A 21,655-nucleotide genomic window follows, 5' to 3' on the forward strand; every position below is an offset into this window, starting at 1 on the left:
ATGGGGTGGGGGGGCTGATTCTGCTATAATGTATTATCTGTCATGTTCAGTTTCAACCAAAAAATCATCAGACATGCAGAGAAACATGAAAATATGCCCCGTACATCAGGATAAAAACCAACCCACAGGCAACAGACAATGTCCCAAGAGGGCTCAGGTATTAGACTTAGTAGCAAAAGCTTTACATCAGCTAGTATAGATACTTTCAAAGAACTAAAGGAAACCATGTTTAAAGAATTAAAGGAAAGTATGACAACTGTCTCACCAAATAGAGAATTTCAGTAATGAGATAGAAATATTTTTTTTTTTTTTTAAAGAGCCAAGTAGAAATTCTAGAGTTGAAAAGTACAGTAACTGAAATGAAAAATTCATTAGAGGGTGTGAACAACAAATTAAAAGAATCAACAGGAAAAAAAAAACAGTTTGAAGGAAGATCAATAGATTATCCAGTCTGAGAGTAGAAAGAAAAGAAAAGGGAAGATGAACATGGGGACATCACAAAGTACACAAACATACATGATGGGAATCCAGAAAGAGAGGCGAGAGAAAAGGGCAGGAAAAAATATTTGAAAAAGTAATGGCTGAAGTCTTCCCAATTAGATGAAAAACATTATTCTACACATCCAAAAAGTTAACAAATTCCAAGTAGGAAAGATTCACACCTAGACACACCATAACCAAACTGTCAAAAGTCAAAGAAAATGAGACAGTTCTGAAAGCAGCGAGAGAAAAACAAGTGACCAGGTACATGGATACCTCAGTAAGATTAACAGCTAACTTCCGAGCGATCTTGGAGGCCAGAAGGCAGTGGGATAAAGTTTTCAAAGTGCTGAAACAAAAAGACTGCTGACCAAGAAGTCCGCATGGAGCAAAACTGGCCTTAGGAATAAGGAGACATAAAGCCATTCCCAGAAAAGCAAAGATGCAGAGAACATGTTGCCAGCAGACCTGACCTACAATAAGAACTAAAGAGAGTCCTTCAGGCTGATGGTAACTCAGAGCCACATGAAGAAATAAAAAGCACTGGTAACAAGAATTACGTAGGTAAATAAAAAGAGAGCATAAGCATGTTTCTTCTTCTAATTGATGTAAAAGAAAATATATGACAATAATTACAAAACTGTGCTGATGGGCTTATGATATATAAATATGTCATTTGTATGACAATAATAGCACAAAAGAAGGGATAGGGAAGGAAGCTATAGCAGAACAAAGTTTCTATATATTATTAGAAATAAGTTAGTATTAATCTGAAATTGTTTTAAGTTAAAATGCATATTGTAATCTCTAGAGGAACCACTAAAAAAATAACTAGAATACATACAGTAAATAAAACAAGACCAAGAAGGCATATAAATGATAACGCCAGAAAAATATATATTTAACACAAAAGCAGGTGTTAATGAAAGCTCATAGGACCAACCACAACAGCAAAAAGTCAAAACAAATAGCAAAATGGCAAATGTAAATCCTGCCAGTCAAATTACATTAAATGTAAATGAACTAAACACTCCAATAAAAAGGTGGAGTTTGTGAGACTAGATTCGGGGGGGCAGGAACCCATAGGATCCAAGTCTATGCTGTCTACAAAAGACATACTTTAGATTTAAAAACACAAATAGGTTGAAAGTAAAAGTATGGAAAAGATATGTCACTGCAAATAGTGACCAAAAGAGATCTGGGGTAGCTATACTAATATCAGACAAAATAGTTTTAGGACCCCCCACCCCCTGAAAAAATGTTACTAGAGACAGATGACATTTTGTAATGAGTAGAACAAATTGAGCAGGAAGATATAACAATTATAAATATATTTGCACCTAACAACAAAGCCCCATAATACATGAAACAAAAACTGGCAGAATTAAAGTGATAAATTGAAAAACAATTAAAAAATAAGAGCTGGAGACTTCAATATCTCACTCTCAATAATGGTTAGGACAACTAACAGAATATCAGCAAGGATATGAAACAATTCAGCAACACCGTAAGCCAGCTTGACTTCAAAGGTGTCTGTAAAACACTCCACAAGTTGCGTGTGTATGGGACGCTCTCCAGGACAGATTTCCTGCCAGGCCATGAAATGAGCCTGGATAAATTTTGAAAGATTAATTCTGGTCACATTTGGAATTAACCTATAGAATCAGCACAAGCCCTACCAAAATTATTCTACACATCCAGAAAGTTCAGATTTTCTTTTTTCCCCAAAACTGACAAAATGATCCAAAAATTTATGTGGAATTTCAAAGATCCAGAAGAGCCAAAACAATTTTGAAAACAAAGAACAAAGTTGGGAGACTCCTACTTCTCGATTTCGAAACTTATGCAAAGCTGCCGTAACCAAGACAGCGTGGTACTGATGTAAGACATCCAGACCCATGGAACAGAATGGAGAGCCCAGAGATACATCCCTATGCTTATGGCCAAGTGATTGTCAACAAAAGTGACAAGTCATTTAATTGAGGCAAAGGATAGATAGCCTTTTAATAAATGGTACTGGAACGATTGGATATCCGCGTGCCAAAAAAAAATAAATGAACTTAGATCCTTACCTCACACCATACAAAAAAAATTAACTGAAATTTGATCATGGAGTTAAATGTAAGAGTTAAAACAGTAAAAGTTAGGAGATAATATATGAGAAAATCCTTAAAACCTTGGATTAGGCGAAGATTTTTTTTAGATGGGACACCAGAAACACAGTCCATAAAATTAAAAATTGGTAATTTAGACCACATCAAAATTCAATATTATTATGCTTCAGAAGATACCGTTAAGAAAAGAAAACAAGCAAGAGACCAGATGGATGTATTTGCAAAACTCATATCTGATAAAGGGTTTGTATCCAGAATATACAAAGAATGTTGTATATCAACAATAATGGCACAGCCTAGTCAGAAATTGGTAAAGGATTTAAATAGACCTTTCTCCAAAGAAGAAATATTAATGGCTGATAAGTACATGAAAAGATACTCAACATTGTTAGTCATAGGAAATGCAAATGAAACACCAATGCAAATGAGAACATTGTGTACCCATTATAGTGATTATGATAGTAAGAGTCAAGAACAGATTTTGGAGAGGATGTGGAGAAATTGGGACCCTTACACATTACTAGTGGGGATGTAAAAGGGTGCAGCCACTTTGGCAATGTCTCAAAAGTTGAACAAAAATTTACCGCAGGACCCGTCGTTCCACTCTTTAGGTGTCTACCCAAGAGAAATGAACACGTGTCCATACAAAAATGCACGCAGATGTGCTCAGCAGCGTTATTCACAACAGCCAAACATTCGAAACAACCTTAACATCCAGCAGCTGGTGATCAGATAGGAAAACTGTGACCTGTTTATGCCACAGGAAGGAATGAGTAAGTCACGCTACGACAGGGACAAACCTGGAAAACGTTACTCTAAGTCAAAAGAGCCAGACACAGGCCACACAGCATATGGTTCCATTTATATGAAAATGTCCAGAAAAAGCCAATCTGCAGAGGCAGTGACTGGCCTGGCATGGGGACATTTCCGAGGACGGCCTGGGCCTGCGTCTCCGGTGCAGCTGAGGGAACCCCCTCCCAGGAGTGCCGAGGGCTGTGCACTCTGTGAGCCTCTGCACGTGCTCCACGCCAGCGGGCAGATGGCGCCTGGAAGCTGGGGGCCGTGTGTGGCACGTACAGTGTCCTCTGCTTGTGGTCCTTGGGGTCCATTCTTAGGGAGTGTCAGGAGAAAATTCTAATTCTGTTTTTGTGTGACACAAGCACCGCACCAGTGATAGCCATTCTCTTAGGGAATGAAAACTGTGTCCTCTTTCCTTCTTGTTTAGCTAAATTCAGGCCATCTTTACGGCATGAGCAGCAGGGAGGTGAACGTGGTGGCCACTGTCTCCACCAGGCAGGGAGGGCACCGTCTGTTGTGACTGTGTCCGTGGGGGTTCTCTGTTACATTAATGCAGGTGGGGCACAAGGAATTTTGAGTCCCTTTACCTTTTTCAGTTTGAATTTTGAAATCAGGTTCTTCTTTCCTTGCAGATTATAAAGTAGACAGTTACACTTAGTAAAGAACAAAGCCAGCCTGCCTCCTTCTGAAACATCCGCCCTTATCAGGCCCTGGGACCCCAACTAATCAGAGCCTGATACTTGGGACAATAGGCCACGTGGGCCAGGCCACTCCCTCCAGCCTGCTCAGCACTGGCTCCCAGAGCCCAGGGGCTACTTTTCTTTTGTTCCAAACAGGGCAGACAGTGCAGGATGCGTCATGGGGCCTGGGGGCCATTATCAGCCCCCAGCCCATCCTCTCTCCCACCCAAGGCGAAGGCTTGCCCAGGACACGGCCCTATCAGGCCCTCACAGCTGCTGATTGTAGAATTTTAGATATGGCAGGAAGCAGGGCCTGGAGGGCAGGGAGCTCAGCCCTCAGCAACATCTCCAAGCGGCTGTGATTTACCCGAGGCCCTGGCTGCAGTCCAGCCCGGTGGGAGGGGGAAGGGAAAGAGCACAGCAGAGACAGTGTCTGGCCTCGCAGACGTAGGGGGGGTTTGCCATCACACCACCACCACCACCACCGTGTAAGCCAGCAGCCTCCTTGCCGCGCTGTGAGGCGGGACCCACAATGGTCAGCGAGCACCCCTTTAGTCTCTGTTTGGCGGCCTTCTCCATCCATCTCCCCATAAAGGGGTGGGTTTTCACTTTCATCCTATGGGTCCCTGCACATGATTTTAACGGGGCTGAGCTTTGTTTGCCCCAGCAGAAGTGAGGTCGGACGTTTTGCATCAAGATGCGTTTGAGGCTGTAGCAGGTCTGTGGGGGACGCGTGCAGCGTCCCCTCATGCTCAGTTCAGTGTATCTGGGAGACGTGCTCTGGGCTGCCCTGTTCCCAGGCGAGGGGCTGCCTGCCGCCTGGACCTGCCCGCTGAGCATTTGTTTTGGATCTGGTTATAGAAAGGGGCACAGATATGACAGTTGCTGCATTAGTGGGCTTGCTGGCATCTACAAGTGTTTAGTGCAAGAAATTACATTTTAGGACATTTCCTCTTAATTAAGGCCCCAGATGAGATTGGTCAGGGAGGGAAATGTACTGAGTCACGTGTCGGGGCGCCGCCGGCCTGGTGGGGAAAGCCTTGCTGTTTGCTGCTCTTGGCGCAGGTCCCCGCTGTCACGGTGTCAAACTTAGAATCGCCTTTTTACGCACTTTCCTTTTTTTTCCACAGTAGCTATTGCCAGCAAGCTGCAAACTACCGTATATCACTCAGATTTAAGAACCTAAACTTTAAAACAAATTAAACTCTTGTTGACATTGTAATAAAAATCAGAATGGAACTGAGCAGCTCAGTAGGAGTGAACTTCAATTATTTTTGTGGATTTAAGATTATTTTCTGGGATTCCCAGACTCTCAGCACAGCACAGTTATTTCCTGTTGGCAGATGGCTGGAGAGAGAAGGTGGTGGATGGATGAAGTGAGGCGGCCGCGGGGCTGGCTGGAGGGAGCTGGCCCTCCGTCACCTGAGTGTTTGCTCTGGCCTCAGCAGGAGCGTCTGCGGCACAGTTGAAAAAGCAGCAACAGGACAGCTAGCCGTGTTGGGGGGCGGGGAGCCATGTGTAGGTATTTTTATGCATCTCAATTTAAGAAAAAAAGCTCCCAAAATGTGTGTCCAAGTCTGTCTGTTAATTGGGTGTTTACGCTGCATTACAAGAATGACAAGTCCGAGTCTGGCCCCCTCCCCGCCCTGCCCCGCCCCCTCCCAGGGACCCCTCCCCTCCCAGCGACCCCGCCATGTCCCCTTCTCCACCTTATCTTCCTGGCACAGTAACTGTGATGTTCGATGGTCTTCACAATCACTCCCACTCCCTAAGGTGGAAACGGGGGTTTCCACTGGCCCGAGTGAATGCCAGCTTTCCACCCTGCGTGCAGTTTCCTGTTGTGATAATGGAGCAGAAAGCACTGAGGAGCAAACGTGGAAAGTGGGTGCCTGGTGCGCTGGCCGCGCTCTCCTCTCCGGAGGCACGGCGGGCATGGCCGGCCCCGGGAGCTCTGTCTCAACCTGGGCTCCAAAGGAGCCTCTCGCCAGAATCACCGGCCTCGCCCGCCTGCCACTCCCTCCTGCGGCTGCTTCCTCTTGATGTTAGGACCAGGCCAGCCACAGGCTTCATGACGTGCTGGTGTCCACTGTGCACCCAAGGGACCAGACCTCCCCATGTTGTCGCTGAGTCTTCAGAGCTGGGCATGGGGTGCACACAGGCCTCCTGGGGGTGGTGAGAGTGGCTGAGAGGCAGGTGGCCGGACCAGCGGGGAGGAGGCTCTGGTGCGAGCAGGAGACAGGGCCTCGCTCAGCAGACGGCATCCCACGTGCTTACTAAGCGGCAGGAAGGTGAGCGGAGAAGCACCTAAAGTCTGGGTGACCCCTCAGTTTCACTCGCCTGTTAGAGGGATGCTGGGTGCAGACGTACTTGCACCCCCGCTCCCTGGGGCCTTCACAGACACTGGGGACCCTTAAAGCAGTTCTGGTCACTTCGATTAGGTCAGCGAGCTGCTTTTGACCAGGGTTCAGTGAGTTCAGAGTGTTGTGGTCAGTGTGCCCCTGTGCTCTGTGTGTGGAGGGATTACAAATGACCCACAGCTGGTGGAGGCGTGTCGGACGGCGCTGCACTTCAGCCCCAGCCCGCGCTGCGCCTGGGGACCGCTTCCATGCCCTCTGGGGGGTGTGGCTTTGTTACAGAAGCGGGCCACAGCCACGTCCAGGGGTCCAGGGAGGCCCCGTCAGGCCCGCTCTGCTTCAGTGCAGGTGTGACGACGGCCTCAGTCACCTCGTCTGAATGAACGTTGGCTGTGAACAAGGATCCACATGGATGGTTTTCTGCACAGTCTTTCTTCTGAGAATATATTTTAAGGTTATTTTGAAAACCAAATTTAGACAAACAGAGACGGAATTAAAACTAAATTTTCCAAGCAGACAGCTTGTAGCTCCATGGAAAGAAAGAAATGCAGCAAACACACTATGCAGGCAGCTTCCCGGCTCTGCTCAGGCCAGGGCTTCTGTAAACGCGTGGAAGGGATCCATTCACTTTTCTCGGGTGGACAGGAAGCAGCCTGTATTTGCACTTAGTTCTGGCCTGGCAGGGCTGCAAGCACACAGTGGTCAGAGGACCGACCCCTTGAAACGGAGCAGCTTAGGCACTTATCTACTGTTTGTAATTTAGATAACAATTCACGATGACAGCGTGGTGCCACCAAATGGTGCCTGGTGGGTGCAGGGAATTACACGGTGATGGTTACAGTTGACCCTGAGGGCGCAGAGATGGCATGAGGAGGGCTAGGAGAGAAACAGGTCGCAAAGGCGCACGGGCTGTCCGCTCTGTACCTGAACTGGTGGCCCTGTTCAGGTGGGTAACCAGCAAGTGTGACACTAGTGAGAGTTCCACGGCTGTCCCGTCTGGTAGCCCTGGCTGAGAATTCCCCCAGAAAGCGACTTGTGAGAAGGCCCTGGACCCTTCCTGTGGGAGGTGTGCCCTGCGCACCCTGGCCCCGGGTCCTGGCCATGCCTGTTGCCTGGGCTCAGGGCAGAGTGAAGGTGAGTTCTGCCTGTCCCGCCAGTGCCATTAGCAACGCTGTCCCTCCACCCGGGCTGAGACGTGGCCTTGGGGACCACAGGGTTGAGGAGGCTGCTCATTTTGGTGACCAGCAGGGCATATCCTTATTACATAGTCAATTAGAGCATGCATGCCGGTCCCGTTGATTTGATTAAAACAGCGAAAGCTCCAGCAATGTGCAATTACAAGAAGCGTAATGGCCCTTTGTACTGACGGCAACTGCCATGACATCTAATATGCTTTGATGAATTGCTCATTATGTGCAGAGCTAGAGCAGCCGCTATAAAGATTAATAATTGGATAATCAATACAAAAATCCAATCGTGTGTGTTTTTTTCCACTCCAGGGTCAATATGTCCTAAAGATCATGGACCTGTCTCATTTGCCCATGTTTTTCGGACTTTTTGCTTCTCCCTCTTTCCGACTGTTTTCCAATTAGGAATTTTTAAGTGTGGTTATTGTACACATTTTTCTTCACGCCTTCTCTGATTTTTCTGTTCATATCTTTACAGAATAAAGAAATAGGCTCAACACCTATAGGTGTGGTTTTTACCCTCAAGGTGGGCTCAGTCTAATGGGGGGAGCACACAAGACATTTGAAGAATCGTGTTGCAAGAGTGGGGCCTCAAAGATGCCTCTGGGCATAGAGGGGGTACCAGGTGGCCTTTGCTAGGGTGGCCGGGAGAGGCCGAGAGCAGGATGGGTGTCCTGGCGGCAGCGTCACGGCCAGGCTCTTGGGAGAAGGTTGCCGTGCACCTGGACGCAGCCGGGAGGGGCGTGAAGAGATGGGCCTCCCATGGGCGCACGGCAGATCTCTTAAAGCCTGATTTCCATCTTGGAGATGCCCCTCTGTCTAGGGTGGAATGTGCTTTCGTGGCCCCGTGACAGCTGGGGAAACGTGGATGGACGCAGCTGTATTCAGGACCTACATGGGGACAGCATGACTTGGGCCCTGGTGTGAGAGGTTGGAAGCAAAGGCAGCCTCGGGCAGTCGGTGGTGGGGGTGGGGGGTGTGGAGCCAAGAGAAGGTGTGGCTGGGACTCTTGCCTGAGCTGCAGCAGCTGTGGCCGAGTCTGTGGCAGGGAGGCAGGCACTGAGGACTGAAGGGCTGTGGGGAGGTGACACAGCATTGGGTCCTTCAGCTCAGGCCGCCCAAGACTGGGCTGTGGCTGGATACTGAGTCGAAGAGGATGCCACCCTCAGTGCTACGTGACAGGACACTGAAGAAGCCAGAGCTTGGCGTGACAGGACATAAGCACGGCCCAAACCGCCGTGGTGACAGGGTGACAGGCACTACTGTGAAGTGAAAGAAGGACATCTGTGCGGGTCCTGTGTTCCCCACCACCCGCGAATGAGACAGAGCCAGCCCAGACTCAGCACACGCGTCCCAGCCATGCCCTGAGCTCCCAGTTTACTCCCAGACTTTTCTCAACAGCCAATCATGGAGGAAAACTGCCCTTTATGCTGGGATTGGGTGGCCGTGTGTCTGCGAGCCCCCAGACCAGGCACGGCATGTGCAGAGCAGCACTGCCCTGGCTGGTCCACGAGCAGCAGGAGGACCAGCTGGCGGGAGGAGAATCCTGCTCTGCGCCCTTTGCGGTGACAAGTGACACTGGTGTTCTCTGCCTCTGGGCTGTGGCTGCAGCAGTCCCTGGAGCTCTGTGATGGCAGGCGGTGGCTGGCGGTGGCAGGTGATGGCGGGGGCAGGGGTGAGGCCGTGGTGGGGAGACGTGAGAACCACCCCTGGCTCGCTGACTTCTCCATCACGGAGACATGGGAGCTGCTGAGACAGAGGCCGGTGTGCTGAGGGGACAGACCAGGACACAGTCGTTGGCTGCCACTGACATAACGGACTTGCTGGCACAGACGGGGCGCCCGCATCGTGGACCTGTCCCTGCATAGTTTCTGCACCTGGGAACAGAGGTGGCCTCACAGGAATTCAGTATCACAAGCGTGAAGTTGCATCAGTAACTTTAAAAAGCACTTTTAAAACAGTGTCACTTGCAAACTCTTTAACGATGAAAGTGAAAATCTGTGCAAATCATCCTAATTCCTTTCTCGAACCCAAATCCCTGGCTGCCATGTAGATGCCCGTTGGCTCCGAGCAGCTGGGCGTAGCTGTCACCCTGTCTCAGTCCTGCTGTGCCAGCTGCCACAGGAGAGCCACCAGGTAACGACCCAGGTGGCTGCCTCAGAGCTGCAGGTGTCCCCAGACATCCGGGTGAGGGTCCAGCCTCTCCAAGACAGGCTCTCAGCGGGCACTTCCCTGCCCGCCTTTCCGTGAGCACTGCAGCCACGTGCCACATCGGTCCCAGTACCCATGTCATTCTGCACTGCACTCCTCAGAACTTTTAGACGATCCTCAAAGCTCAAGCAAAATGTCACTTGTCGTATTATTTTTCAATTTTTGAACACCTAGTACAGAATTTCTTCTTCAAGGTTTGGATGAGGTTTGGGATACTTTGAGGGTGAGCAGATGAGAGAAGTATCTTTAAGGGCTGGTTTCTCCTGAGGCACCGGAAGTTCTCTCCTCTGTGTCTCCTGGTGCCTCCCGCCCGCACCCGGCATCGCAGACATTCACGTAGGTGCGAGTTGAGTCCTGGGATCTTGTAAAAGGTTCCCACTGAGTGGGTCTGGTGGGGCCCAAGACCCTGCGTCCTTCCCAACTCCAGGTGACATAAGCGCGTGTCCCCAGAGGCTGAAGGAACAGGGGCTGGCCCAGTGTGCTCACGGGTGTGGTGTGGGGCCAGGCCCAGCAGGGCCCGCATGGCGTGGGGGACCCTGGCATCCCTGCCTTGCCCCTCCCAGTGGATGCCCGGAGCGCAGGCTGGACGTGGGACGCTGAGCTTTAGCTGTTGCTGCTGAGACGTCCTACGTCCCTTGCGTGCATACATGTTCTAAGGGTCTCTTTCTTCCACGATCACAGTGCGATGACCACCCCTAACAAAATGACTGGTAATTCTTTGGTAAAGTGAGGATTTCGTTCCAAGCCACGTTTAACAACTACAAAGTATGGTTTCGCTTCCCGTGAACCCAGGAACGGTGGGCTTGAGCCGTCTCCTGTGCTTCCTTGACGAGCAGGATATTCTAACCAACACCTGGCAGCTGGTGGATGGTTCCCAGGGTGCCAGGCTGCCGGCCTGGTCAGTGCCGAGGCTGGCGTCAGGCTGATGGGCCATTTTGGCCATCTCACACCCCAGACTCGGACTGTCTCCTCCGTTGCCCCACAAAGAAGGAAGTGCCGCTTTGTTCATGCCTCTGACTTTGAGTCCCCTAGTCTCATGCACACACAGCCAGAGAGAGAATTGGGCATTTCCACAGCAGTGACTGGGGGAGGCGAACCTGAGCAAACCCGCAGCGGCCACTCTCTGGGCCCATTTGTTTATTTATTTTAATGAAAGGGAGCTTGTGAAATTGTTATTATTTTCAATTGTTACTTCTGTTCAAATAGGAGGGCGGGCTGGGGGGGCGGGGGATGTGTTTTCTAGTGACACAAAGAAAGCCCCGGACAAGGGCTTGTTGGAGTTCAGTGATCCCAGTGAGTGAGTGAGGGTGCACTTGGCACCGACAAAGCAAGAGGCAGGTGGTGTGGAAAGCGCGCCCTGCCATCCAGGAACAGGAGGTGAGGAGGATGAGCCTGTGGAACCTCCCGGTCACGTGGCTGCCGGTCCCCACGGGTCCTGGAGTTTCCACACGGGGCGTTTGCATTATTTGGAGATTCAGGCTAAATAAGGAAGCCGCACGAATGTAGGAAAATTATTCTGTTTTAATGGCTGGCAGCGCCGTGTAGCAACAGTGCCCATCAGCCAGCCCCACAGCCAATTGGGAGGGTCATGTTTTATTAAATCCGTGACTTGTTGTCAGTCAGTCCCACCGCTGTCCCATTCTCTCCTTCCAAAAATAGCAGGCCCCGTGGCAGTGGCTGATTAGGGTTAAAAAGATAAAAATAAGTGAAGGCTGAAATAGGACCCGGATACCCGAGGTAACACGAGAACTTACTTTTTAATGAAACTTGAGAAACTGTATTATTTTCCACTGCTTCACAAAGCATCTTTGAAAAAAATCAGAAAGTAAAACAGGAGTTGAGTGATGTTGCAACTCTGCACTTTCCGAATAGCAGTGGCTGTGAGGGGCTCCTGGCGGACACCCTGCTTCTACCCCAGTCTCACAGAGGCCCAGCGGGCGCTCAGGGGGCCCTGGGGGCCGCGCACGGGCCAGGGGGGCCGCGGTGGGCACAGCGGGTCCATAGGAGGGCACAGTGCCCTCCTGCGAAGGAGTGAGTGTTTATGACAGACTTTCTAAGAGGTCGCCTTGTCTCAAGAAATTTAAAAACGCACACGAGAGACAGCACTTGACTTTCCTCAGGCCCCCACCTAGGTCCTCTCCTAGCAGGGCCAGCTAAGCCCTCACGGGCGAAAGCATGTTCTCTGCCTCCTACTTTCTCATCTCTAAATCGTGGCTTCAGTCACGCTGTTTCCAGGTACTGTAATTCCTTCGTAAGAGCCAGCACGTTTACTGGACACGGCCAGTGGAAAACAGAGTGCTGGGCATTCAGAACCCACTGAAACCACACCTGTGGGGCGCGTGGCTCCCACATCCCCTTGCAGGGAAAGTCACAGCAGTGAAAATCTGTCCGCTCAGTGGGGTGTGAAGCGCCAGCAAGTGGCTTGCTTGTCCAGGAATCGGCAGGTGCTGTGAAGTGTGAGACAGCAAGCCGTCTGGACACTTCCTAGGGGCTGTTCTTCCAGGATACAGCGGCCGGAGATATTTCTGGTTTACTTGTGTCCACCTAAATGATATGCTCCTAGGTTACAGTCCTAACTTTAGCTAAAGGTGTACTTTCTGGGAAAGTTACTGGATGCTTTTTAAAATTATCTTCTAGTTATAGGAATGGAAAAGAATGTCCTTCCTGTTTTCTTTAAGTCTTCAAAAACTATTTTGGCTTTCCCTTAAAAACAAAACCTTTTTGGTGACTCGTCCCTGCAAAGATTAGCATTTTTCTGACCCTTGGAGGAAAATGGAGTAAAAAGTTGCAGTTGTTGTGCTGTCAGTTTACTCATGTGCAGTGTTTGATTTGATCGTGAGCTTTGGTGGAGTAAATGCCATAGGGTTGTTGCCGTGGGAACTGGCCTTGGGACCTCACGTCTCTGTGGACCCCACAGTGGGGTCATTAAGCGCGTCGTTGTTTCCTACGTGGCTTTTGTTTAAGGGACAATGATGGCTTTAAAGAAAAGTTCTTTCCATGAACAGCAACCGTTTAGCATGTTACAACACCAAGAACAGGAAAAGTGACAGTGTCCCTTCCGGGCACTTAGCAAGTTCTTAGCTTGTTGAGTAGCCGTAGCTAATAATAAACACTGTTAAGTTTTTAAACTTCCTAGTACAGTTGGTTTCCTTATTGGAACTAATATCGCTATTGAAAATGAGGGACATGCTTTAAAAAATATTTTATGTAATTAAGCTAATATGTATGTAGAGCAACAAATATGTTTTGCAAAGTATGGTCCTTACCCGTCTTAACCTTTTTTTTTTTTAAAGTGAGAATTAAAACAGTGTGGCTGGGTTAACATTGCTGACTGGAGTTCTTATTCTCTAAGCCCAAATCCCGCTCGTAAGGAACCAGGATCACTGTCTGTGTAAACACCCCTCATCTGCTTCTCCTAGCTCCCTTTTCCAGAGCTCACACGCAGGGCCCACGGCTCGAGTGGGTTCCCAACACCGCCGGCCATGGTGTTGCCTGGTTGCCACTCAGAGATGCGTCCAAGGAGGAGGGACCGACCGTGCTGTTGATTCTGTGACAAAAACGAAGACACAGCTCATCTTTGCATTAACCTAAAACCTACACTGTTCTGACAATGAAAGGGATGCAGGCGCATGTCAGAAGCATGGAAACCGGAAGTGTAGCAGCATGAACCCCGTCTTGTTCACCATTTGTGTCTTTGCGAGAATATGTGTGTCTTGTGGTTGAACTCAGACTTTGCGTTAACTTCAGATCACTGTGACTTTCACTCACTTGTGCGATCATTTTCTTTTTTTTCTGACGATCAGTAAACTGAAAGTTCACCAGAAAGTGCTAGTACGTGCTCACATCTATCTTTCATCAAAGCAGATGGTTAGAGCCTCTGACGGGGCATTGGAGCAGTTGTGCCATTTAGAAAACAAGCTGGAGGCCGTTGTGCTGTGTGAGGGTGGAGGCTGCTGCCCCCTCCTCTGCCGACAGTCCTGGAATTCCACCAACAGGAGGCCCCACCCACTCCTGACTCTGTTTACCTGCTGTGTGAAGACTGGCTGTCTCCTACCCTCTCTGGTCCTGTCTTCAAAATAAGAACAAGAATCCCACCCCAGAGAGCTGGGAAAGAGGCCATGAGGGGCCTGCGTTTTGTATTCCCTGGCACACAGAACTCGAACCTGTTTCTCCGTGTGCAATGACCGAAGAGATCCCGATTCATAGAGCAGAAAGGACCTTGGCCAGGCCTCCTGTTTTCACAGATGAGACCCTGCGGCCCCCACCGGTGCAGGCAGCCCCATTCTGACAGCACAAGCTCAGGACGCGTGGAGCTCAGAGCAGGTCTTCTAAAGGCAGGTCGCAGGCCTTCAGTGCTGGCAGGTGGCTCCCACATCTCTGAGTGATGGTTTGAAAGATGTGCGATGAGCACAGAGAGAATGTAGGTCTGGGAAAAGCAGGCATGTCCCAGGGTCCTTGGGAGTGGTTGGTCTCGAAGTTGGATCATTGCCACTCAAGACAGCGTCACATGGCCCAGGCGCCCCCCGGACAAGAGAAGGTCAGGCCATCTTCAAGGACAAACACTGCCTGGGTGTTCCCTTTGTACTTGGTCACTTTTTAGGGGTTGCTTTTCCTCGGGGTTTATCTATATTTTGACTCTGATCACATAGCATCTTCTGCTCCCGAGGACCTACGGGCCACACCCACAAATGTCAGGACACTGCGTTTCCTCCGTGGCCGTTCTTTCCTCTTGCAGTTTAAGGTGATACTGTTATCACTTCAGTCAAGTTGCATGCACTATCATTTCTTCACCTAGAGTAGGAAGCGGGGCAGAGAGTGGGTGATAAAGCCTTGGGACTGGTGACATAAATGGCACTGGCAGAACCCTGTCCAGATGCTGCCAGCTGCCTGGAGGCCAAGTGTAGTGTGGTCCCAACAAGCCCTGAGAGGCCTGCTCGGAAGGCGGCTGCCAGTCAGGGGTTGACTCTGAAAAACGAGCCAACACTGGTGGAAATCCACCTGACCCGTGTCAGGCCTGTTTCATGTGAAACAGTGTGAGTTGGGAGCCACGCTGCTGATATTTCTGAATGAAGGTTCTGGTAGCATGTCAGCGGTCTCTGGGCACCGATGTCTACACAAGGATCTGTGAGGAGGTCGGTCACTTCGCTGTTTGTTTCAGAGCAAAGGAAATGCTGACACGTTGTGTACGTTCTTACAGTGCAGCGGAAAATAGGTGACAGCACAGACCCTGTGAGGTTCCTTTGGTCGCTTCCTTCTTTTTCTTTTTAACAAAAGATAAAGCACATAAAAGCTAGTGCAGGAGAATGACTAAAAAAATGTTTTTTAGCTCCAACAGAATGCTTTGTGTGCATGGTGGTAGCAGGTGGGTGTGTGTGATGTTTAGGTTTTTTGAGAGAAGCTGCCTCAGAAAAGGACGCACTAGCTGTGCCCCTCAGCCTTCCTCACCTTGGAGACCCCACGTCTGAGTGCTGAGCAGGGGTGCCGGTGAGAACAGACAAAGGGACAGTGGTGGTGGAATGAGCAAGAGTGGGACTGGAAGGCCTGCGGCCGCCCGCCCACTACCACAGCATCAGCCAGGGGACCCCAGCTAAGCATCTGGGTCCCTCACAGCCTTCCTAGTAAGCTCTAGAACAGAATAAGGCACGAGTCCCCTGGACCTGCCGGCGCAATCTGGAAGTTCACAGGTGGTGGCTGAGGTGCTGTGGGCCTCAGCGACCTCACCTGTCCGCAACAGGGCCAAGGCCTGCATTTCCGCTGGCTGAGCCTTTTGCGGCCTCGCCATGTCCCACCGTCAGGATGACGATACCCGCCTTTCCTTCCTCACAGGGCCAGCGCCAGGTCGCAAAGTCCATCTGTGAAAGTGCTGAGACGCCAGGCGGGTCGCATGGGCATCGGGAGAATAAGGGGCTCGGCCACCCTTAGAACTGGACCTCACATCCTTAGGTGTCCTCAGAAATGTGGGACCTTTGCCTGCAAGCCGGCACTGAGAGGGCGACTGTGTCAAACAGTATTCAGACTCCAAGTCCTTTCTGGGTGGTGCTGTCCTGAACAGTCACACACAGCCCCTGAGGGAAACCCAGGAAGGGGGCGGTGGGTATGTGGCTGCATCGCACCTCGAGGCTTTAATGTCAGGTCTTCAAAATAGGGGTCCACAGAAGCTCATCATATGAAAGGCCAAACCTTTTACTTTAAAAAGGATGCTTCACCTTAATTTGCACAGCGATTTATGAGTAGCCGAGAGAGCTTCCTGTTGAGTTAGGAAGAATATAGTTAATATTTACAGGTGAGGTAAGCACAGCGGGAAAGCTATGCCTGTTCTTTGTACATTTTAGTTTTTGTATTTTAAAAAATACTAATTTCCCTTCCACTCAATTCCAGATATGGAGACAGAGGTGGATCTGGGTGTGTGTATGTGATACACGTACATCCTGCGTACACATCCCAGATTAGAACAAGAGTTCAAACTGCCACATAAGTTTTAGAAAAAAACAATAGTTTCCACCTTAGGAGCATTTTAGAGAAAAATCAAATATAAGGGAAAAAACCCTTCTTATTAAATTAAATTGTGGTATAACAGCTCACCACATCCTGTTACAGGGACATCTGACGTGAAGCAAAGTAAAGGTTCCTCTTTCAGGTCTCTGACGAGCCGTGAGGGTCACATGTTACCTGCAGTTCAAAATACTTCTATAAAGAGAAAAACCTTGGTGTCGGTGGAAAAGCTGAATAAGAAATGGAAACTATCAGCACAGAGAAGTTATTGTGGGAAAGCGTAGGTGTCATCGACACGACCATATCAAAGAGAGAAAGCCACCCCCAAAATAACCCGTGCAGCCCCCCCACACACACACACACACACACACTGGCTGTGGACTGATATGGACTCGGAACCATGACCTCATGGAAGAGAGATAGGAAGTCGTGGCCAGGAGAGGAGCCGGGCAAGAGGGTCCAATGCTTTCGCTCTCAGCCAAGCCATCAAAGAAACACTTGACCTTAGTCAGCCCTTCCGTGATGTGTTCATCCATCTATGAAATGGGAACCATCTTTGCTTTCATTACTGGATTACAGCACAGACTATATTTATGGAAGAGAGTGTAGCATTATGGTTGTCCAGCCTGAGTTGTGTAGACAGTTGTGTGGGACGTTGTCCACTCTGCAGTGTGTGGTTGTACATCTTGGCTTCTGTCAGCCGCTGCCTGACCCACTCACTCCCACAGTACTTAGGGAAGATGCTAGAGGATGTTTGTGCATGTGTGATGGTTCTTGAGTGAGTTCTCAAGATTTCTGAAATGTTGTGACCCCAACTGACGTTGCCGGGCTTGGACAACAGTGTAATCTGATTACCCAGCACTTCTATCCAACACATTGTTGGGAGAGAAGCAAGGCCAGTTGTGCATCAGAAACCCCAGACCACAATGATGGACTGGGGTTTTGCTCACTCAGTGGCCCCTTCCAGCTCTTCTGTCCAACAGCCCCAATGGGGTCAGAAAGCAGGGTCGGGCACCAGTGCAAAGGAGCCATGTGGTGGGGCCTCACGGCCCTGGATTACTCAGGACACACTGAGTGATTTCCCCACTCCCCCCCACTGCAGGCACTCCCGCCAGGTTCAGGTGCCCCCGTGGGCAGTAGGGGAAGCCCACTTCTGAAGTTTCTTCCCCTTTTAGCTTGGTCAAACAGATGTTATTTTCCTGTGGTCTGTATAACCTTGAGGAACTAGAAGATTCTCAGCTGCTTTGCTTAATGCCTCCCCCAATCATTGCCCATCGTGTAAACTCAGACCTGCGCTCAATCCCCATCACTGTTCCCCCGCAGGCCTCCCTCCTAGTCTTCGTCATGATTCCCTCTCAAACTTTTCAGTCACCCAGTCTCTGATCTTAGGATCAGATTTCTAGTCTGGGACTTCAGTTGTTCTTGGTCATAGAATGAGAAGTAAAACCCATGCCTGCGTGTAGTGTAGCTGAAGGTTTCATCGCTTCAGGTGGGATCCTGTTCGTGACTGTCCCTGTCTAGGGCTCTCCTCTGCTATGGAGGCAACACGGCTGATTCTGCACCTGGTTTAACCTTCCTAACAGCGCCTGCTGCCCAGCAGCCCAGACATTGCCGGCTGGCCCAGATCTGTGTGCCCGTTTTCAGATTTGGACCAGCCATGGCAAAGAAAGGCCTGCTGTGCCCACGTCCCACCATCAGTTCTGAGAACAAATGACATGGTGACTGATGTCAGTGAAATGTCATCAGGACAGTGCTCTGCAGTGTGGGTGCTGTTCCCACGTGTCTGTCACCTCACCAGGGCACCATCTTTCTGCACACAAGCTCTGTCTTTCTGTGTGTTCCACCTGCTTTGCTTGGTGTCAGCCAGCCTCACTGCAGCAAGCTTTTCCTTACCAAGACAATACCCTGAAGAAACTCAGAATTTGTGATTGTTCTTTGTCCAAGTGTTCTTTAATGTGGCAGTGTTCTGTAGAATGTGAATTAGACGCGTGCCTCTTAAGAAAGAAAGTGTGTAAACAAGTGGATTGGGAAGAAGGGTGACATTGCCTCTTGTGTCCTGCACCCGTCTGCCGCCAGGAAGCAGAGCATGATGGGAGGCCTTGGAGTCCCTGGGGCAGATGCAAGGTGGAATGACGGTGAAAGCGTGGGGCCGGTGGGGACAGCGACCTGTGCGCCACACAGACAGGAGAGCCTTCCCGCCTTCAGCGGTACCCAGGAGTACCTAGGAAAGCTGCCTACAGAACCGCCTGGCACACTAGCGGACAGGTGGCATCCTGCGAGCCAGACTGAGCCCTGTGCCTCCCGATAGCCCCATTGGTGGCTGTGGAGAGTTGCTAGGTGAGGTTGAGTCCCTGTGCCCCAGTGTTTCTCAGCAACTCTTTGCCATCTTCAGAGACACGTGGCTGCCTGTCAGGTGGCCCTACGTCACGTACATGTGTCAGGCAATGTCCATATGGGTCCTCTGCTGGCAGGCTGGCTGGAACCTGCCTCGCCCAGGCAGCAGGTGGGCTCGGGCAGAGGGTGGACGCCATTGCCCTGGGCCCAGGGCCAGGCAGCCGCTTTGGGAAGAGCCAGGGGTTGGGGTTTACTCTCTGGGCTCCTGACTAAACCCGTGCCAGGGCATTCTATTATCAGTTCCCATGACACAATTCCTGGTTCCCCCAACTGTGTTTTATTATTGTTATTCTGAAAAATCGTGGGGGGATGTTGAAAGGGAATTTAGGGAAGGGAGTGGGGGTGATGAATTGTGCGCCAACTAATTGCTCAGGAAGCCACCCTCGGACAGGCCGGGGCCTTTGCAGAAACACATGGAGTTTATCTGGGCAGCCAAGGGAGACCCGGGCCGTTCCATGACGTGAGCACATGTTCCCAACCTCCAGATTCTGTTAGGAAAGTGACCGTGGTGACAGCCTCCCTGGTGACATTTCCCCTATCTGGGTGCCCATCGGGGGGTGGAGGGAGGGGGTGTTGTGCAGCTCAGTCACAATGGCCTTTGCTCATTTCCTCTCTGGCTGCCAAAAATCACAGGCTGATAGTGGCGGTGGACAAGGAAACAGAGATGAAGGAAGAACCCCCCCAGGGGCTCGGACCGCCCAGTGGTCGCCCCCGTCCAGCGTGATGATGAGGCCAGGGCTGGTCACTGAGCATGGACTCCCACAGCTGTTTCCACTGTGGGTGCCACTGGGTGGTTCTGTACGCCCATGACCTCCCCTCCCACCCCGCCCCTGGCGGTGTCTCCTGCCTGGAGAAGATGCACGCAGGACCCGGGGCGTGCACCTGGCGCTCTGTGGGTGTCAGAGCCGCTTCCCAACCGTGTTTCTGGCCTAGAGCAGTTACCACAGGTTCTGGACGGCTGTGCGCTGGCTCGGGACACGAGGGTATGGTGGGAGGCGGGAAGAAGCCTTTCCCCCAGCACAATCCTTTCGCAGGCCGTCCTGAAAGCATGGCTGACGGGGTTCTGGCTATTTTCATACAGTTCTTTGCAGTAGTGTCTCCCTCACGCTTTCTCTGTTTTTGTTTTCTTGCAGTAAATGAAATCATACGAAACGACCTCTCCAGCACCAACGTCCATTCATAGCTGGCAACATCAGGGCTCACTCAGAAGCTGCATGGTGTCGACTCAACGGGTGACAGTGGAGGTCAGCATACAGACTTCGGACTAAATCAACTGAACACACACCTGGTACCACTCAGAAGTTCCAACTTACTGAAGATCTATTATACGTAAAAGACGTAGCTCTTTAGCACAAAGGAATGAAGGAAGGAAAGACCACTCCATCTGCTGAAGGAAAAGTCATCTCAAGAAGAAAATAAAGGGGGTGGGGTGGGGCGAGTGGAGGAGACAGACTGATGGCGCCCACATGGGAATGACCCCACTGGCAGCCTGACCTGCCGTCCCCTCGGGCACCCCTGGATTTCAGTACTGGAAGTGCCTTATTTAACCCGACCACAGTATCAGGGCATCGTACAATTCAGCTAGCAGTAGAGTATTTGTAGGAGTAAAGCTATAAAACCATTTCATCATGAGGCTTTATCCTTTGTATAAATTAAGAGAATACTGGTAAGCTAGGCGTTGTGAGAAAAACCTAACAAAGTTCCTACTTTTTTTCAACTTTCCTGGGCTGTAATATACAATTTTGTTGCCTTATTCAGTACATTTTAGAAATCTTCCAATTGTCATCTCAGCTCTTCCGTATTACCCTTCCCTCCCCTGTGTTACTAAAACCATAGGATTGTTAATTGTAGCATGCTAGGGTTTTGTTTTTAATCTGGCTTCGAACATAGCACAAGTAGGTTATTGGACAAGAAAAGGGACCTGTCCCTCACAGGACAGGTCTTGCATCTGTATGCATGTACATACATAGGCATGTGTTTGTGTAGAAATAATAAGTAACAGGTGGTGACAGTCAGTCTTCGTCCAGCACAGGCTTCCGCACCAGCAATAACCAGGATGCATTTGGGGACATCATCGACTCCACACCTGGCTTCTCAGCTACTTCCACTGGGGTCTGGCACCCCCCACAGGCTGTGCAGTTAACAGAGCACTTTCCAAGCCAGGGGAGGTACGCTCAGAATACCCTGTGTCACCAAATGGCAAAATTGGAAAGGAGCTGTAAATAACGTTGCAAAGGGAGTGTAATATATTTGTTCAGCTATAAGATTATTATTTCACAGAAGCCTTATCACTCTGCTTCATCTAAGAACCCGATTACCAAAAACACTGTTTTGATAGGCAGCGACTGTGGTAGGTTTCAGGTGAGTTACTGTTAATGGATAGGCTAGTGTAAGCTTTACAGCATTTTGTACAATGAACAGCTTATTACACATTATTACTAGTAATGATCTGTCGTTTCACATAACCAAAAAAGCATGGATTAATTAAAACATGTTTAACCTAATAATTGTGCCTTAGGAAGTCACGCCCCATCATGGGCCCTGCCTGGTGCGCCCACGGGGCAGGTTGTAACTTATCAGTCATTAAACATGAAGTGATGGTGGGGGGAGAGCCCTCCCACAGAAAGAACTATTTTTAAAATGTTCTCCTGTATGATTATATCTTGCTTTTTTAATTCACAGAAAGAAACAAAAGTCTGAAAGCCATATTTGTAACATTTGCACATAACTGTGAAGAACCGAAGACATGGCCCCGTGTGTACATGACCTGCCCCTCGCAGGTGTCACTCCTGCCTGTCAGCCCAGGCCTTAGCGTCTAGCATCGTAGCGTTGCATGGAACATTCTTAGTAGACAGTCATACGGAAAGGAAGCGTTTGATATTTGTGTCAGCTAGCTTTGTAGTTAGAAAATAGATCCAATAAAGCGATATTTTTTTGCTGGACAA

The 21,655-nt window shown here is 49.8% G+C and overlaps 1 protein-coding gene across 7 annotated transcripts in view; it reads left to right on the forward strand.

Annotated features, from left to right (window-relative positions):
- Positions 1-21,655, forward strand: part of NFATC1 (nuclear factor of activated T cells 1) — a 105,159-nt gene extending 83,504 nt beyond the window's left edge. For all 7 annotated transcript variants that reach the window (XM_074339798.2, XM_074339800.2, XM_074339801.2 and 4 more), the window contains one exon: positions 19,844-21,655. In XM_074339798.2, coding sequence (XP_074195899.1) covers positions 19,844-19,893 — 50 coding nt within the window. In that variant the 3' untranslated portion in view covers positions 19,894-21,655. The remainder of the gene's footprint in view (positions 1-19,843) is intronic.

The sequence above is a fragment of the Rhinolophus sinicus genome, chromosome 4, assembly GCF_057876585.1.
Source record: "Rhinolophus sinicus isolate RSI-liver-muscle chromosome 4, RSI-T2T, whole genome shotgun sequence".
Classification (NCBI taxonomy): Eukaryota; Metazoa; Chordata; class Mammalia; order Chiroptera; family Rhinolophidae; genus Rhinolophus; species Rhinolophus sinicus.